This window comes from Dromiciops gliroides, chromosome 2, assembly GCF_019393635.1.
Source record: "Dromiciops gliroides isolate mDroGli1 chromosome 2, mDroGli1.pri, whole genome shotgun sequence".
In the NCBI taxonomy this organism is placed as follows: Eukaryota; Metazoa; Chordata; class Mammalia; order Microbiotheria; family Microbiotheriidae; genus Dromiciops; species Dromiciops gliroides.
In genome coordinates this window covers 260,765,213-260,777,851 of record NC_057862.1, presented here as the reverse complement: position 1 = coordinate 260,777,851, position 12,639 = coordinate 260,765,213, and the positions used below count along the sequence as shown (strand labels likewise).

At 43.8% G+C, this 12,639-nt stretch overlaps 1 protein-coding gene across 3 annotated transcripts in view; it reads left to right on the top strand.

The window, feature by feature from the left end:
- Positions 1-12,639, top strand: part of ACTN1 (actinin alpha 1) — a 132,820-nt gene that overhangs the window by 117,497 nt on the left and 2,684 nt on the right. Inside the window, exons 17-21 of one of the 3 annotated variants that reach the window (XM_043983097.1) lie at positions 1,469-1,648; positions 2,388-2,534; positions 5,738-5,818; positions 6,327-6,392; positions 7,487-7,645. In XM_043983097.1, coding sequence (XP_043839032.1) covers positions 1,469-1,648; positions 2,388-2,534; positions 5,738-5,818; positions 6,327-6,392; positions 7,487-7,645 — 633 coding nt within the window. The remainder of the gene's footprint in view (positions 1-1,468; positions 1,649-2,387; positions 2,535-5,737; positions 5,819-6,326; positions 6,393-7,486; positions 7,646-12,639) is intronic. The other 2 variants (XM_043983099.1, XM_043983098.1) reach the window with 2 other exon arrangements.

Below are 12,639 nucleotides of genomic sequence, written 5' to 3'. Positions count from 1 at the left end.
AAATTTGAGGCAATGTGGTACAGTAGATTCAGAGTTCTGGATGTGTATTCAGAGGACCTGGATTCAAATCCCAATTCTTTCACTACTTGTGTACTTAATCTCTATGCATCTCAGCTACTTCATCTATAAAATAAAGCTATTTGACTAGCTGAGTAGTGTTAAACTCAAAATAGAAATGGGGGCCACTAAACTAGGCATAAGGATCCCCATGAGCTACATATTGACTTAGAAAACCTCAAATTAATATTATCTATGTTGCATCATATTTTTATTTATTTTATTAAATATTAAACATTCGTAATTACATTTTTTTTGTGGGGCAATTGGGGTTAAGTGACTTGCCCAGGGTCACACAGCTAGTAAGTGTTAAGTGTCTGAGGCCGGATTTGAATTCAGGTACTCCTGACTCCAGGGCCAGTGCTCTATCCACTGTACCACCTAGCTGCCCCTCCTAATTACATTTTAATCCATTTCTCTGTGGGAAGTTTTGCATGACCTTTGGACTGGATTAATTCTAAGGTTCCTACTGGGTCAAAATCAACAACTCTGTAAAAACACAATTCCCACACTCCAGGACCTTGCAGTCTGTTTCAGGAGAGAAGATTAATGCATATGAAATAATCAGAGAACAATATAAACTGTTATATTATCAAATGCTAGACTGAACAGTCCACAGTCTTAAATACTGTAGGGAAGTCAGTGGAAGCTGTAGTGAGGGAAAGACAGGAGACCTCTTGGATGAAATGAAACATAACTTGGTGTTTTTAAGGATAGTTAGAATTTAAATAGAAAGAGGAACCTCCAGGCAGCCAGAACAGCTTTAGCATCTATATAGAGGCAGGAAAGAACATGATTTATGTAGTGGCCAGTGAAGTAGGTATGTCTGGAAATAAGATTGTATAAGTAGGATAGGTTGAATTTTGTTTTGTTGTTGTTATTGTTGTTTTGGTGAGGCAATTGGGGTTAAGTGACTTGCCCAGGGTCACATGGCTAGTAAGTGTCAAGTGTCTGAGGCTAGATTTGAACTCAGGTCCTCCTGACTCCAGGGCTAGTGCTCTATCCACTGCGCCACCTAGCTGCCCCAATAGGTTGAGATTTTGAAGGGCTTGGAAAGCCAGGCAGTGGAATTTAGGTTCAGTTGATTATTTGCTACTCTCTTTTATGATTATTTCAGCAATTCTAGGATTTTTCTCTCTCCTGAGTCTTATAGGGAGTCCTGAAGGAATTCTGGGTTCAAATATGACTAGGTTAAACATAAGCAATGCCTGCCAAAGACAAAGATAATGGGTTCTTTCCTATTCTTTTTTCAATTTCAAGAGTTAAAACTCTTTGAGGCTCCATAGACATGGCCTGAGGAAATTCCTAGGAGTGAAATTCCTGGGAGCCCAAAGTTTCTCTCTGTAGGTCACAGTTGTGTGTATTCTTTGGTGGGGGTAACTTTGAGGCAATGCCACTCTCTCTTCTATAGGAGATTGGCCGTATCTCCATCGAGATGCATGGCACCTTGGAGGACCAGCTCAATCACCTTCGACAGTATGAGAAGAGCATTGTCAATTATAAACCAAAGATTGACCAGCTGGAGGGAGACCACCAGCTTATCCAGGAGGCTCTTATCTTTGACAACAAGCACACCAACTATACTATGGAGGTATGATCCATGGTGGGGAGAACTGGGGATGGGGTTGGTTTCCCTAAACCATAAAACTTGGAAACAGAACCAGCTTTAATCCTTAGGAATTCTTCTTGGTAATCATTAGTATATATCTTTTTCTAATCTCCTTCCCTTTCCAGCAGTTTCTTTCCAATATAGGATAGCAATGGGATAGATTTACTATATTTGGAATGGCCCAACCAAAGCTGGGGCAGGGGGGGGGGGGAGAGAGAGAGGGTTTGATTGATTGATTGATTGATAGGTTTAAACATTATTTCCTTTAGTTGGAAAGAAGAGAAATTTTCAGAGATCTAACTCCCAAGACCACTGTTTTGGTTTTGATTGTAAAAATTTTTGGTGGTGGGGAGGGGAGACTTGGGGTAATACATATGAAATAAATTATGCCTTTTGGTAACCTATCCTCTCCCCATGGAACTGTTTTCTATTATGTTTCTGACTCTACCCATCCCCATCATTGGATGTCCTCCTGGCCCCCTCAGTTGTTTCTTTTGCTTGCTTTGATTGTGCCACTACATAGCCCTACCAGTGTCATTACTGTGCTCCATGGTTGGCGGTATTTTTGCCTTAGAATATGTTATTCCAAGGGATCTTCATTGGTAAAGTGACAAAATCAGTCTGAAATACACAGGTTCTTTGGGCTTTCAAATGCTGAGTGGGGAAAGCTACAGATCTGGGGAGTTTTACTCTCTGACAACAACCACATTGATTCCCCCAGCACATCCGAGTGGGCTGGGAACAGCTGCTCACCACCATTGCGAGGACCATCAATGAAGTGGAGAACCAGATCCTTACCCGAGATGCCAAAGGGATCAGTCAGGAGCAGATGAATGAGTTCCGAGCCTCCTTCAACCACTTTGACCGGGTAAGAGTTTGGCTTGTTGAGCTTTTTCCCCTGCTCCCCTTCACTTAAACACAACCTCAAATGACCTCATAGATATGGGAGATTTCCGAGGATAGGAGTCCTTCCTTCTCAGTTGCTTCACCAGGACTTAGGAAGCATTAAGAATGTAGGTCTCGGGGCAGCAAGGTGGCACAGTGGATAGAGCACTGGCCCTGGAGTCAGGAGGACCTGAGTTCAAATCTGGCCTCAGACACTTAATACTTACTAGTTGTGTGACCCTAGGCAAGTCACTTAACCCCAATTGCCTCACAAAAAAAAAAAAGGAAAAAAAAAAAGAATGTAGGTCTCTCTAAAAGGGTACCATGGGTCTTTGGCTCGGTTTAGTCAATATTTTGGCCAATGCTCTGATTGAAGGCATAGATGGATGGCATGCTCAGCAAACTTGGGGCTGACATGAAGCTAGAAGGGATAGTTTATAAGTTGTTTTTGCTTGGTTAGACCCATTATGTCATTGAATTAGGACTCTGTCTAATGAGGAAACTCCTGTCTAAAGCAGTTCACAAAATTGCTCTGTGACTTTAAGTCACTTGCCTAGGATTACATAGCCAGTATGTGTGACACCTGGGATTTGAACCCAAATTATCTTGATTTTTAGACTAGCTGTCTAAAATGCTGGGTGTAGAATCAGGATCAAAGATCTTGACAGTCTAGAACAGTGAAGAGAGTATAATTAGATACAAAAGCGTTAGTACTACACTTGAACATCCAGGTGGCTCAGTGGATAGAGCACTGGGCCTAGAATCAGGAAGACTTCAAACGTGGCCTCAGACACTTTTATTAGCTGTGTGACTGGGCAAGTCACTTAACCTTGTTTGTCTCAATCCACTAGAGAAAGAAATCCACTAGAGACCCAGAAAGATTAAGTGACTTCAAGTCATACAGCTAATAAATAGTAGGACCAGGATTTGCACAACTAGCATTTGAGATGCCAGTGCCCTCTCTACTATATCTCATCACACTTTGCTTCCCCTCAGAGAAGTTGCAGAAATTGTTAGAATTTGATAAGAAGCAGATTTCACCTCAATTTTCAGGACAAATTTCCTAGCAATTTCAGCTATACCAAAAGAGAAATTCAGAAATTGAGTGAGTTCTCCATTATCGGAGGTCCCCAGCAGAGTATGAATAGCCACTTCTCAGAGATTTTGTAGAGGGGATTCCAGTGCAGCAATGGGTTGAAGTCAATGGCCTCAGAGGTCCCTTCTGCTTCTGAGAATCTGTGTGCCATGGAAAGAGCTGAGGCCTTTGTCTCTGAGCTCATCGTGTCAACCAGTTTCACAGATCTGTAAGAGAAGCCCTCGGCCCTTGACTCACCAGCACCCTAAATGGATCCAATATGCCCCAACAACCTGCCTCACAGACCTTGTAAGGCCTACCAGACTGGAGTGCCCAGTGCCTAGATTGGGGAGAGGCCTCTGAAAGTCAAAGTGCTATAAGTCCTCCCCTATGTCTAGAAGGTGCTCCTTCCTTACCTCCACCTTCTAGAATTCTTAGCTTCCTTTAAAACCCAATTGTTAATTCTTCCTTCCTCTTGAAATTATCTTCTATTTATTTGGATCCTCCTCCTCCCTACCCTGTAGATGATGATAGCTAATATTTATATAGTCCTTACTATGTGCCTGGCACTGCACTGAGCACTTTATAATTACTATCTCATTTGGGCCTTACAACAACCCTGGGAGGTAGGTGCTATTATTATCCCCATTTTATAGATGAGGGAACTGAGGCAAGTAGAAGTTAAGTGGCTTGGCCAAGGTCACACAGCTAAAAAGTGTCTGAGGCCAAATTTGAACTCAAGTCTTCCTGATTCCAAGCCCAGCACCGTGTAAACTTCTTGGAGACAGACTGTTCATTTTTCTTTGTTTATCTTTAGTGCTGAGCATCGTACCTGACACATGGTTTAATGTTTGTTGAATGGAAAGGGCCACAGACTTAGCTGAATCAAACCAAACCAAAAAACTGAGTTCAAGTTCCAACTGTGTCACTTCCTGGCTATGTAACATTGGCCCAAGCATCTTGACTTTTTCTGGGCCTCAGTTTTCTCATCTAAATTGGGGGGGAGTAAGGGAAGAGAGGGTTAGATCAAAATGAGCTTATAAGAATAGTACAACCTTCTCTGATGCACAATCATAAAACCGCAAGGCTTTGGTGTCATCTAGTCCATCCCCTACCTCTAGCCAGACCTCTGCTTGCATTATCTCAGGCAGCTAGCTGGCTACTTTTCCTTACCTTTGACATCCCTTCACAAGGCCAGTCCTGAAGGAGAGCTCAAAAATGAACACTTGCTCTCTCCCTCATGGCTTTTGTAAGAAAGGTCGTTTTTGGCCTTGGATGAAGGATAGACAGCCACTGGCCTTCGATTCCGGTGCTTCTTACTCTACCCTCACCCCTACTTCTACCTCAGCCCTGCATGAGGTGATCCAGCATCTTCCATAGTTCTGACTTTAAGCTTTGGTCCCTGGCCCTCATTTACATTAAAGGCCCCAAGAGCCCCCAAGTATGAGGACTAGGAAGGTGAGTGGAGGTGAGGTCAGAACCCCGCCTCTCTTCCTATCCAGGTTAACCCATTCAGAACTGTACCAAATGGTGGGCTCTTAATGTAGACCACCCTCCTAGTGTCTATAAATATGGTCCTAAGGGTGGGCCAAGTGGCCCTTTGAGGATTGGGTGGGAAGGGTGGGTCTATTAGGCCGCTGCCTCTACACGCCTCTGCCTGCTTCACGGCACTCCAGATATCTCGGGAGCACTTAGTGAAACTCTCTGCAGACCTGAGTGTGAGTGTGTCGGGGAGGGCTGGTGGGGAGGATGGAGGGGGAGGAAGCAAGGGTTGATTTGGGAGGCTCCTGTTCCCTGATACAAGGTTGTGTGTGAGCACATACTGAAACCTCATTTTTGGTATCTAACCTTATGCACTTTTATTTCCCCTTTCTCCCTTCTCCCTTCACCCTCCTCACCCCTTTCCATCTGCATGATCATGTACACATCTCCCTCTCCACCTCTCCTCCTCACTCCCCGCTGCCCACTTGCTTGCTTTCCCTCCCTCCCTGCACGGCACACACCATCCGCCTTCTCATTCACCATCCCTGTGCATTTTGTCCCTTCTCCCATTCCCCTCCCCTGGCACCCACTGCATGTCCTGCTGCCTGGCACACCACGGCCGCCCCCAGGATCACTCCGGCACACTCGGTCCTGAGGAGTTCAAAGCCTGCCTCATCAGCTTGGGTTACGATATTGGCAACGACCCCCAGGTACTCAACACCTGCATGGAACATGGTCAGGGGTGGCCTCTGGGGCGATCAATAACATGTATTTCTCCTTTTTCTTTTCTCTCTCTGTCTGGATCTCTCCCTTTCCCCCACTTTCCTGTGTTCCTCTGGACATGTGGCTTTCCTTTCTGTTGACTTTCTGACTGTGGATACCTCTCCCTCTGAGGGGATCCTTCTTGCATCCATCTGTATCTTGGACCCCCTTCTCTGGCTCCTTTACATGGGAATCTTACTTTCTTTTGTTTCCCATTATCTCTGCACCCTGTCCTTGCTGGCCTCTGCCTCTTCTTTTCAATGTCTTCTACCCTTAAATTATATTTCTCTTCTTTCCTTTTTTCATTTTTCTCTCTGTCCTCTGTCTGCCCCATCATCTGATAAAACCCATCCCCTCCGTTGTCTGTGTCCGACCTCTTCCTGAACTGGTGTGGGCCCTTTCCTCTTCCCATCTTTCCTGCCCTCCCTTTGTCTAAATGTCACTGCCTTCGAGCAGAAGAAGACAGGCATGATGGACACGGACGATTTCCGAGCCTGCCTTATCTCCATGGGTTACAATATGGTAACGTAAAGCGGATGCCCCCCTCTCATTCCTGAGGGTTGGTATGGCCTCCCACGGCCACATGCCCTCAGCCCTGCCCTGTGTGAGGGGAGGGGTCTGTGAACCCAACCAGTGAGGTGAGGTCAAAGAAGAAGGGTTTTCTTTGGGTCTAGGTGATTGCTAAAATCAGACGGGGAGGGGGGGAAGTGGATAAATACAAAGAGAGCAGTGGGTATTTTCTTCATGGGCTGGTCAGTTTAGCCTTGAGATTTCTCACTGTTAATCTTAAGCCTTTTAAGGAATACACTAAGGGGTGGGTCAGAAGGAGTTTCTTCCTATCAGCTTCCTTTCTTTAGGGACAAGTAATGCCAGGCCTGGAGAAGGAATGGAGTGACATAGGGGTAGGGAGGCTCTATCAGAGTATCTCTTCTCAACTGGCTGGGTGACCTGACACCATCTTCTGCCGGACTTGATGTTTTATTATGCTTGAATGCATTAGAAGGGGCTTTTGCCCCCTGTTGGAACATCTAGCAAGAACACAATCTGGTTGCTGTTGATAGTCCTACCTTCATGTTGACCTGGGTTTTCAGTCAATCTGCTGTCACCTTGTTCTCAGGCAAGGCAGGAAACTTAGACATCTGTTTCAATCATCACCCTAAATGGACTTCAGCCTGGCTGCTGTTGTCTTTTTGCATCTTCTTCCCTTCTCTTATTATTACCTCGTTTCACCCCATGGTGTCCAGTGCTGAGTGGCAAGCTGGGGATTATGGATTTCTGTCAGTGGAAGCTTTTTCTTTAACAAGTTGTTAACGTTGGCTCACGGGATACTGATGTGCTGAGCCAAAGAACTCTCTAAGGAAAAAGAATCCAGGTGTCCAAATCGAGTGGCATTAGGAGTCCCAAGATTTAAGACATACCTATGAGCTGGACCCCCAGCTCAACCTAGGTTTTATGGGGGGACTTCCTGTACTCCTTTTTGAATCTCTCATCCCCACACAGTAGAGGCAACACTAGTCCCTCCTTCAATAGATACTGACTGAGCCCTAGTAGGGCTACATATTTCAAATAGACCCCAACCCGTAGGACTGATGCAGGTTCTGTCTTTCATTTTTCAGGGAGAGGCAGAGTTTGCCAGAATCATGAGCATTGTAGACCCCAACCGCATTGGTGTAGTGACGTTCCAGGCCTTTATCGATTTCATGTCCCGTGAGACAGCTGACACAGACACAGCTGACCAAGTCATGGCTTCCTTCAAGATCCTGGCTGGGGACAAGGTAAGTCTACTGTGTAATCATAACCTTGTTAGGGCACTGGTATCTCACATATAAATCAGGTTAAAGGGGGATTCAGACAAAAGGTTCTCCAGGGACAAATCCATAACCCTGAACACCTGTCAGTTAAAAAAGAGAAAATTAGTACATTGAATTTCCATCTTTTATACACACACACACACATACATACATACATTATATATATATATATATATAGGAAATGAAGAAAGCAGATGAGATTGATGAGCAATACAAATTAGAATAAGAAAATAACTTGAAAGACTGGTAAACAATTAGCTTAATTTTAAGAAGAGAGCAAAATCAAAAATTAGAAATAAGGAGGCATCACAAGGGCAAAAGAAATAGAGGTTTCTGTATTCAGCATTAGGTCAAGAAGAATACTTATCTATAAAAATAAAAACAACAACAAAACTTTACAAAAAGTAAAAACAACAACAAAAAACAAAACCCCAAACCAAGAAGTGAACAATCTAAATGAGGCTAGCCTCAGAAAGGGTCATCAGATAGACCATTCCATCACTCCCCAGAATAAAAGACAGCTCAATAAGATGGATTCACAAGAAAGAGAAGTCTCCAAAACATTTAAACAAGTTAACTTTTACTCTACATGTTTCAGAAGAGAAGGATTTTTACTAGCTGTTTTCCTCTTGCCTGAAGTCAGGAAGACTCATTTAACCAAGTTCAAATCTGGCCTCAGATACTTACTAGCGCTGTAAACCTGGGCAAATCACCTAACTCTGCCTCAGTTTCCTCATCTGTAAAATGAGCTGGAGGAGGAAATAGCAAACCACTCCAGTATCTTTGCCAAGAAAACCCCAAATGGGGTCACAAAAAGTCAGATGTGACTGAAATGACTGAACAACAATGAAAAGACTAAATATCTAAAAATCTGAACTCAAATTCTACCTAGGTTCTATTTGCCACAAGGTATTGGGTCCTTTGGTAAATCCACTGTTTCCTAATCTGTAAAATGAGATGTGCCCATTTCTCTCTAATTCTCAAAAGATCCTTACTCAATGCATCTGTCTCTGCTAGCTATCATCCTGTATCTCTCCTCCCCTTTGGGGCCAGACTCCTTAAGAAGGCCATCTCCTCTCAATTCCTGTCTTAATTCTCTACATTCTGGCTTCCTACCTGACCATTCAACCAAAACTGCTTTCTCTACATTTACTAATCATCTCTTAATTGCCAAATACAATACCTTTTCTTAGTCCTCATCTTTACTGACCTCCCTGCAGCCTTTGACACTGTTGATCCACCCCTCTTCTCCTGGATACACTTTTCTCAGTAGGTTTTTGGGGTTCCACTCTCTCCTGGTTCTCCTCTTACCTATCTGAGCAGTCCTTCTTTGTCTCCTTTGCTGGATCTTCAGCCGGGTCATGCCTTCTAATCATGGCTGTCCTGGGCCTTCTTTTCTTCTTTCTCTATACTATAGCACCTGATGATCTCATTGGCTCCCATAGATTTAATCACTATCTCTATGCTGATGATTCTCAGACCTACTTATGTAGCCCATATCTCTCTGTTGACCTCCAGTCTCACATCACCAACTGCCTGTTGGACTTATTAAAATGGATGTCCTGGGCAGCTGGATGGCGCAGTGGTTAAAGCACCGGCCCTGGATTCAGGAGGACCCGAGTTCAAATCCGGCCTCAGACACTTGACATTTACTAGCTGTGTGACCCTGGGCAAGTCACTTAACCCCAATTGCCTCACTAAAAACAAACAAAAAAACAAAAACAAATAAAATGGATGTCCTGTAGATAGCATAAACTGTAACATCTCCAAAAGTGAACTCGTTATCTCCCCCCAACCCCTCCCCTCTTCTTAACCTCCACATTACTGTTGAGGGTACCACCATCCTCCCAGTCACTTAGGCTTGCCACCTGGGCATTATTCTTGATCCTGATTCTCTTTCACCTCCCCCCCCCCCAAATCTAATCTGTTGCCATGACCTGTTGATTTTACCTTTGCAGTGTCTCTCATACATGACTCCTCCTTTCCTCTAATAATGCCACCACTCCATGGAGTAGACTATTGCAGTAGGCTGCTGCTGGTGGAACTGCTTGCCACAAATCTACCTAATCTAATTTATCCTTTACTCGGTTGTGAAAGTAGTCTTCCTAAAATGAAAATCTGACCATGTCACCCCTCTCCTCAATAAACTCTGACAGCTCATGATCACCTCCAGGTTTAAAAAAAACACACCCTCTGGTATTCAAAGTCCTCCATAACTTGGGCCTGGTCCCACCCTTCTTTTTTTTTTTTTTTTTTGGTGAGGCAATTGGGGTTAAGTGACTTACCCAGGGTCACACAGCTAGTAAGTGTTAAGTGTCTGAGGCCAGATTTGAACTCAGGTCCTCCTGACTCCAGGGCCAGTGCTCTATCCACTGCGCCACCTAGCTGCCCCTGATCCCACCCTTCTTATACCTCATACCCTACTGTGAATTCTGCAATGTAGAGCTCATTTTTATATGTTATTGGCCTCCTTGCTATTCCTCAGACAGGATACCCCATCCCCCAGCTCCTGGCATTTTCACTGGCTGTCACTCACACATAAAATATTCCCCATCCTCATCTCAATCTCCTGCTTTCCCTGGCTTCCTCAAGTCCCAGTTAAAATCCTACCTTTTACAGGAAGCCTTTTTCAATCTCCTTTAATTCTAGTACCCTTCCTCTGTTGATTATTATCTTGTTTGTATAAGATATATTTTTGTTTACATGTCATCTCTTCTAATAGAATGTCAGCTCCTTGAGAGCAAGATCTGTCTTTTGCCTTTCTTTGTATTCCCAGCACTGAGAACAGTGCCTGACACCTAGTAGGTGTTTTCTCGACATAAAAATCAAGTTATCTTCAGGTAGACATTTCTTAACCACACTTCAATGTCAATGTTTATTTCTTTAACTTGTTTCATGACTTATTGCTAAGATTTCTAAAGGAAATTCTAAAATAAAAAAGGAATTCTAAATAGGAATAGTAAAATATTGCAGTGCTATAAAAATGACGTGAAATACAGAAAAACCCATGTGGGGTAATTGCTGAGTGAAATCAGCAGTGCTGGAAATGGCACCACATTGATTACAACATTTTTTTCAAGAAAGAGAGGAAGGAAAATTAGGCCAAATCTGGTAGGATCTTAAATCCTTTAATCCTTTAGCAGGGGATCCAGTTCACCAGGTATGGTGGCACATAACCACAATTTTACTGCTGGAGAGGCTATGGTGGATTGCTTGAGTTTGGGAAGTTCTGAGCTTCAGTTGAGGTAAACACCAATCAGGTGTCCATACAAATTCTGGCACTAATATAGTAAGCTCTTTGGGAATGTTGAGAGGGGCTCTTCTTCCTCCCTCCCTCTCCCTGCCCCACCCTCCCCCCACCTCCCCCCAGCTGCCTAATAAGGGTCAAACTGGCCCAGGGAGCAGACTAAAGCTTCCATGCTAATCAATAGTGAGATTGAGGCCGTGAGTGGCCAGTGGGTTTCTAGTCTTAGTGAGATAGGGAGACTCAATCTCAAAAAAACAGTGGAGAGGGGAAGGAGGGACCAGGACAAGAGTGTTTTACTTGCTCGTTTTACATTAAGTTCTTTTGATTTTGCTTCATTAAAAACTTAGTGGGGGGCAGCTAAGTGATGCAGTGGATAGAGCACCAGCCCTGGATTCAGGAGGAACTGAGTTCAAATCCGGCCTCAGACACTTTACACTTACTAGCTGTGTGAACCCGGGCAAGTCACTTAATCCCAATTGCCTCATCCTCAAAAAAAACAAAACCCCCAAACCCCTTAGGGTGTTGGGGTAAGATTTTGTCCCTTGCTTTGTCTGTTTAATTGTGTTTGTGAGTAGTTACTGAGCACCTTTTTTTTTTTCTTTTAAAAAGTAAAGAGAAAAGAAAGCTTTCATTCTGGGTTTAATGGAGTAGGGCAAGGTGATCCCTTAGCTGATTTATGAAGGAAGCAAATCTTCTTTGACAATCTCTACTTTTCCATTGAATTTGGATCTCTGCCATTGTCCCCTCTAAGACCAATAACCTAAATTAGTGTCTTTTTGGTGACACGGTGGATAAAGCACCAGCCCTGGATACAGGAGGACCTGACACTTGCTAGCAGTGTGACCCTGGGCAAGTCATTTAACCCTCATTGCCCTGGGAAAAAAAACCAAACAAACCAACATCATGGAGAGGAATGGTAGCCATAGGCCCATCTGAGAGTCAGGGAGTGTTGTTGGTTGAGCTTTTCTTCAAAGAGGCACGTCCTTCCCTATTTCCCTGTAGAAGAGCAGTTAACTTGAGCTGTTTGGGTTTTTTTTAATAGTATAAACAATAAAAAAATCAAATAAACAGAATTATGCCTAAAACATGCAAAACCATGAAATCCAAACCATTTCTATTGTTGACAAGAGGCAGTGCATGAATGTATATGCACAAAAACACTTTAAGAAGATAACAGTGGGGGGCGGCTAGGTGGCGCAGTAGATAAAGCACCGGCCCTGGATTCAGGAGTTCCCGAGTTCAAATCCAGCCCCAGACACTTGACACTTACTGGCTATGTGACCCTGGGCAAGTCACTTAATCCCCATTGCCCCACCAAAAAAGGTGTGGTTTCAACAAGAAGATAACAGTGACTTCTACATTTGCTGTGTTCATTTGTAATCTCTTTTTGTCTTATACATGTATTTTGTCTCTGCTTTGGTGTTCAAAACCTTATGAATCTTGGCAGTATACAACTTTGTCTTTCTAATAGGAGCTACCTATTAGAGTGAGAAGTTTGGCTGCTTCTGGGAGGAGCCCCTGCCTCTCTTTCCACCTGCATCCTGTCCTGACCCCTAACTACCCTTCTCCCTCCTATCCTATTTCCTATTATCAACCTCTAACTCACTTAACCCAGCATTAGACCAAAAATCTGTGCCCTGGACCTAACCCCTTTCCAGATATCCATTCACAAAACCAACCAGCCTAATCTTAGGCCCATTGCAGTGGAATG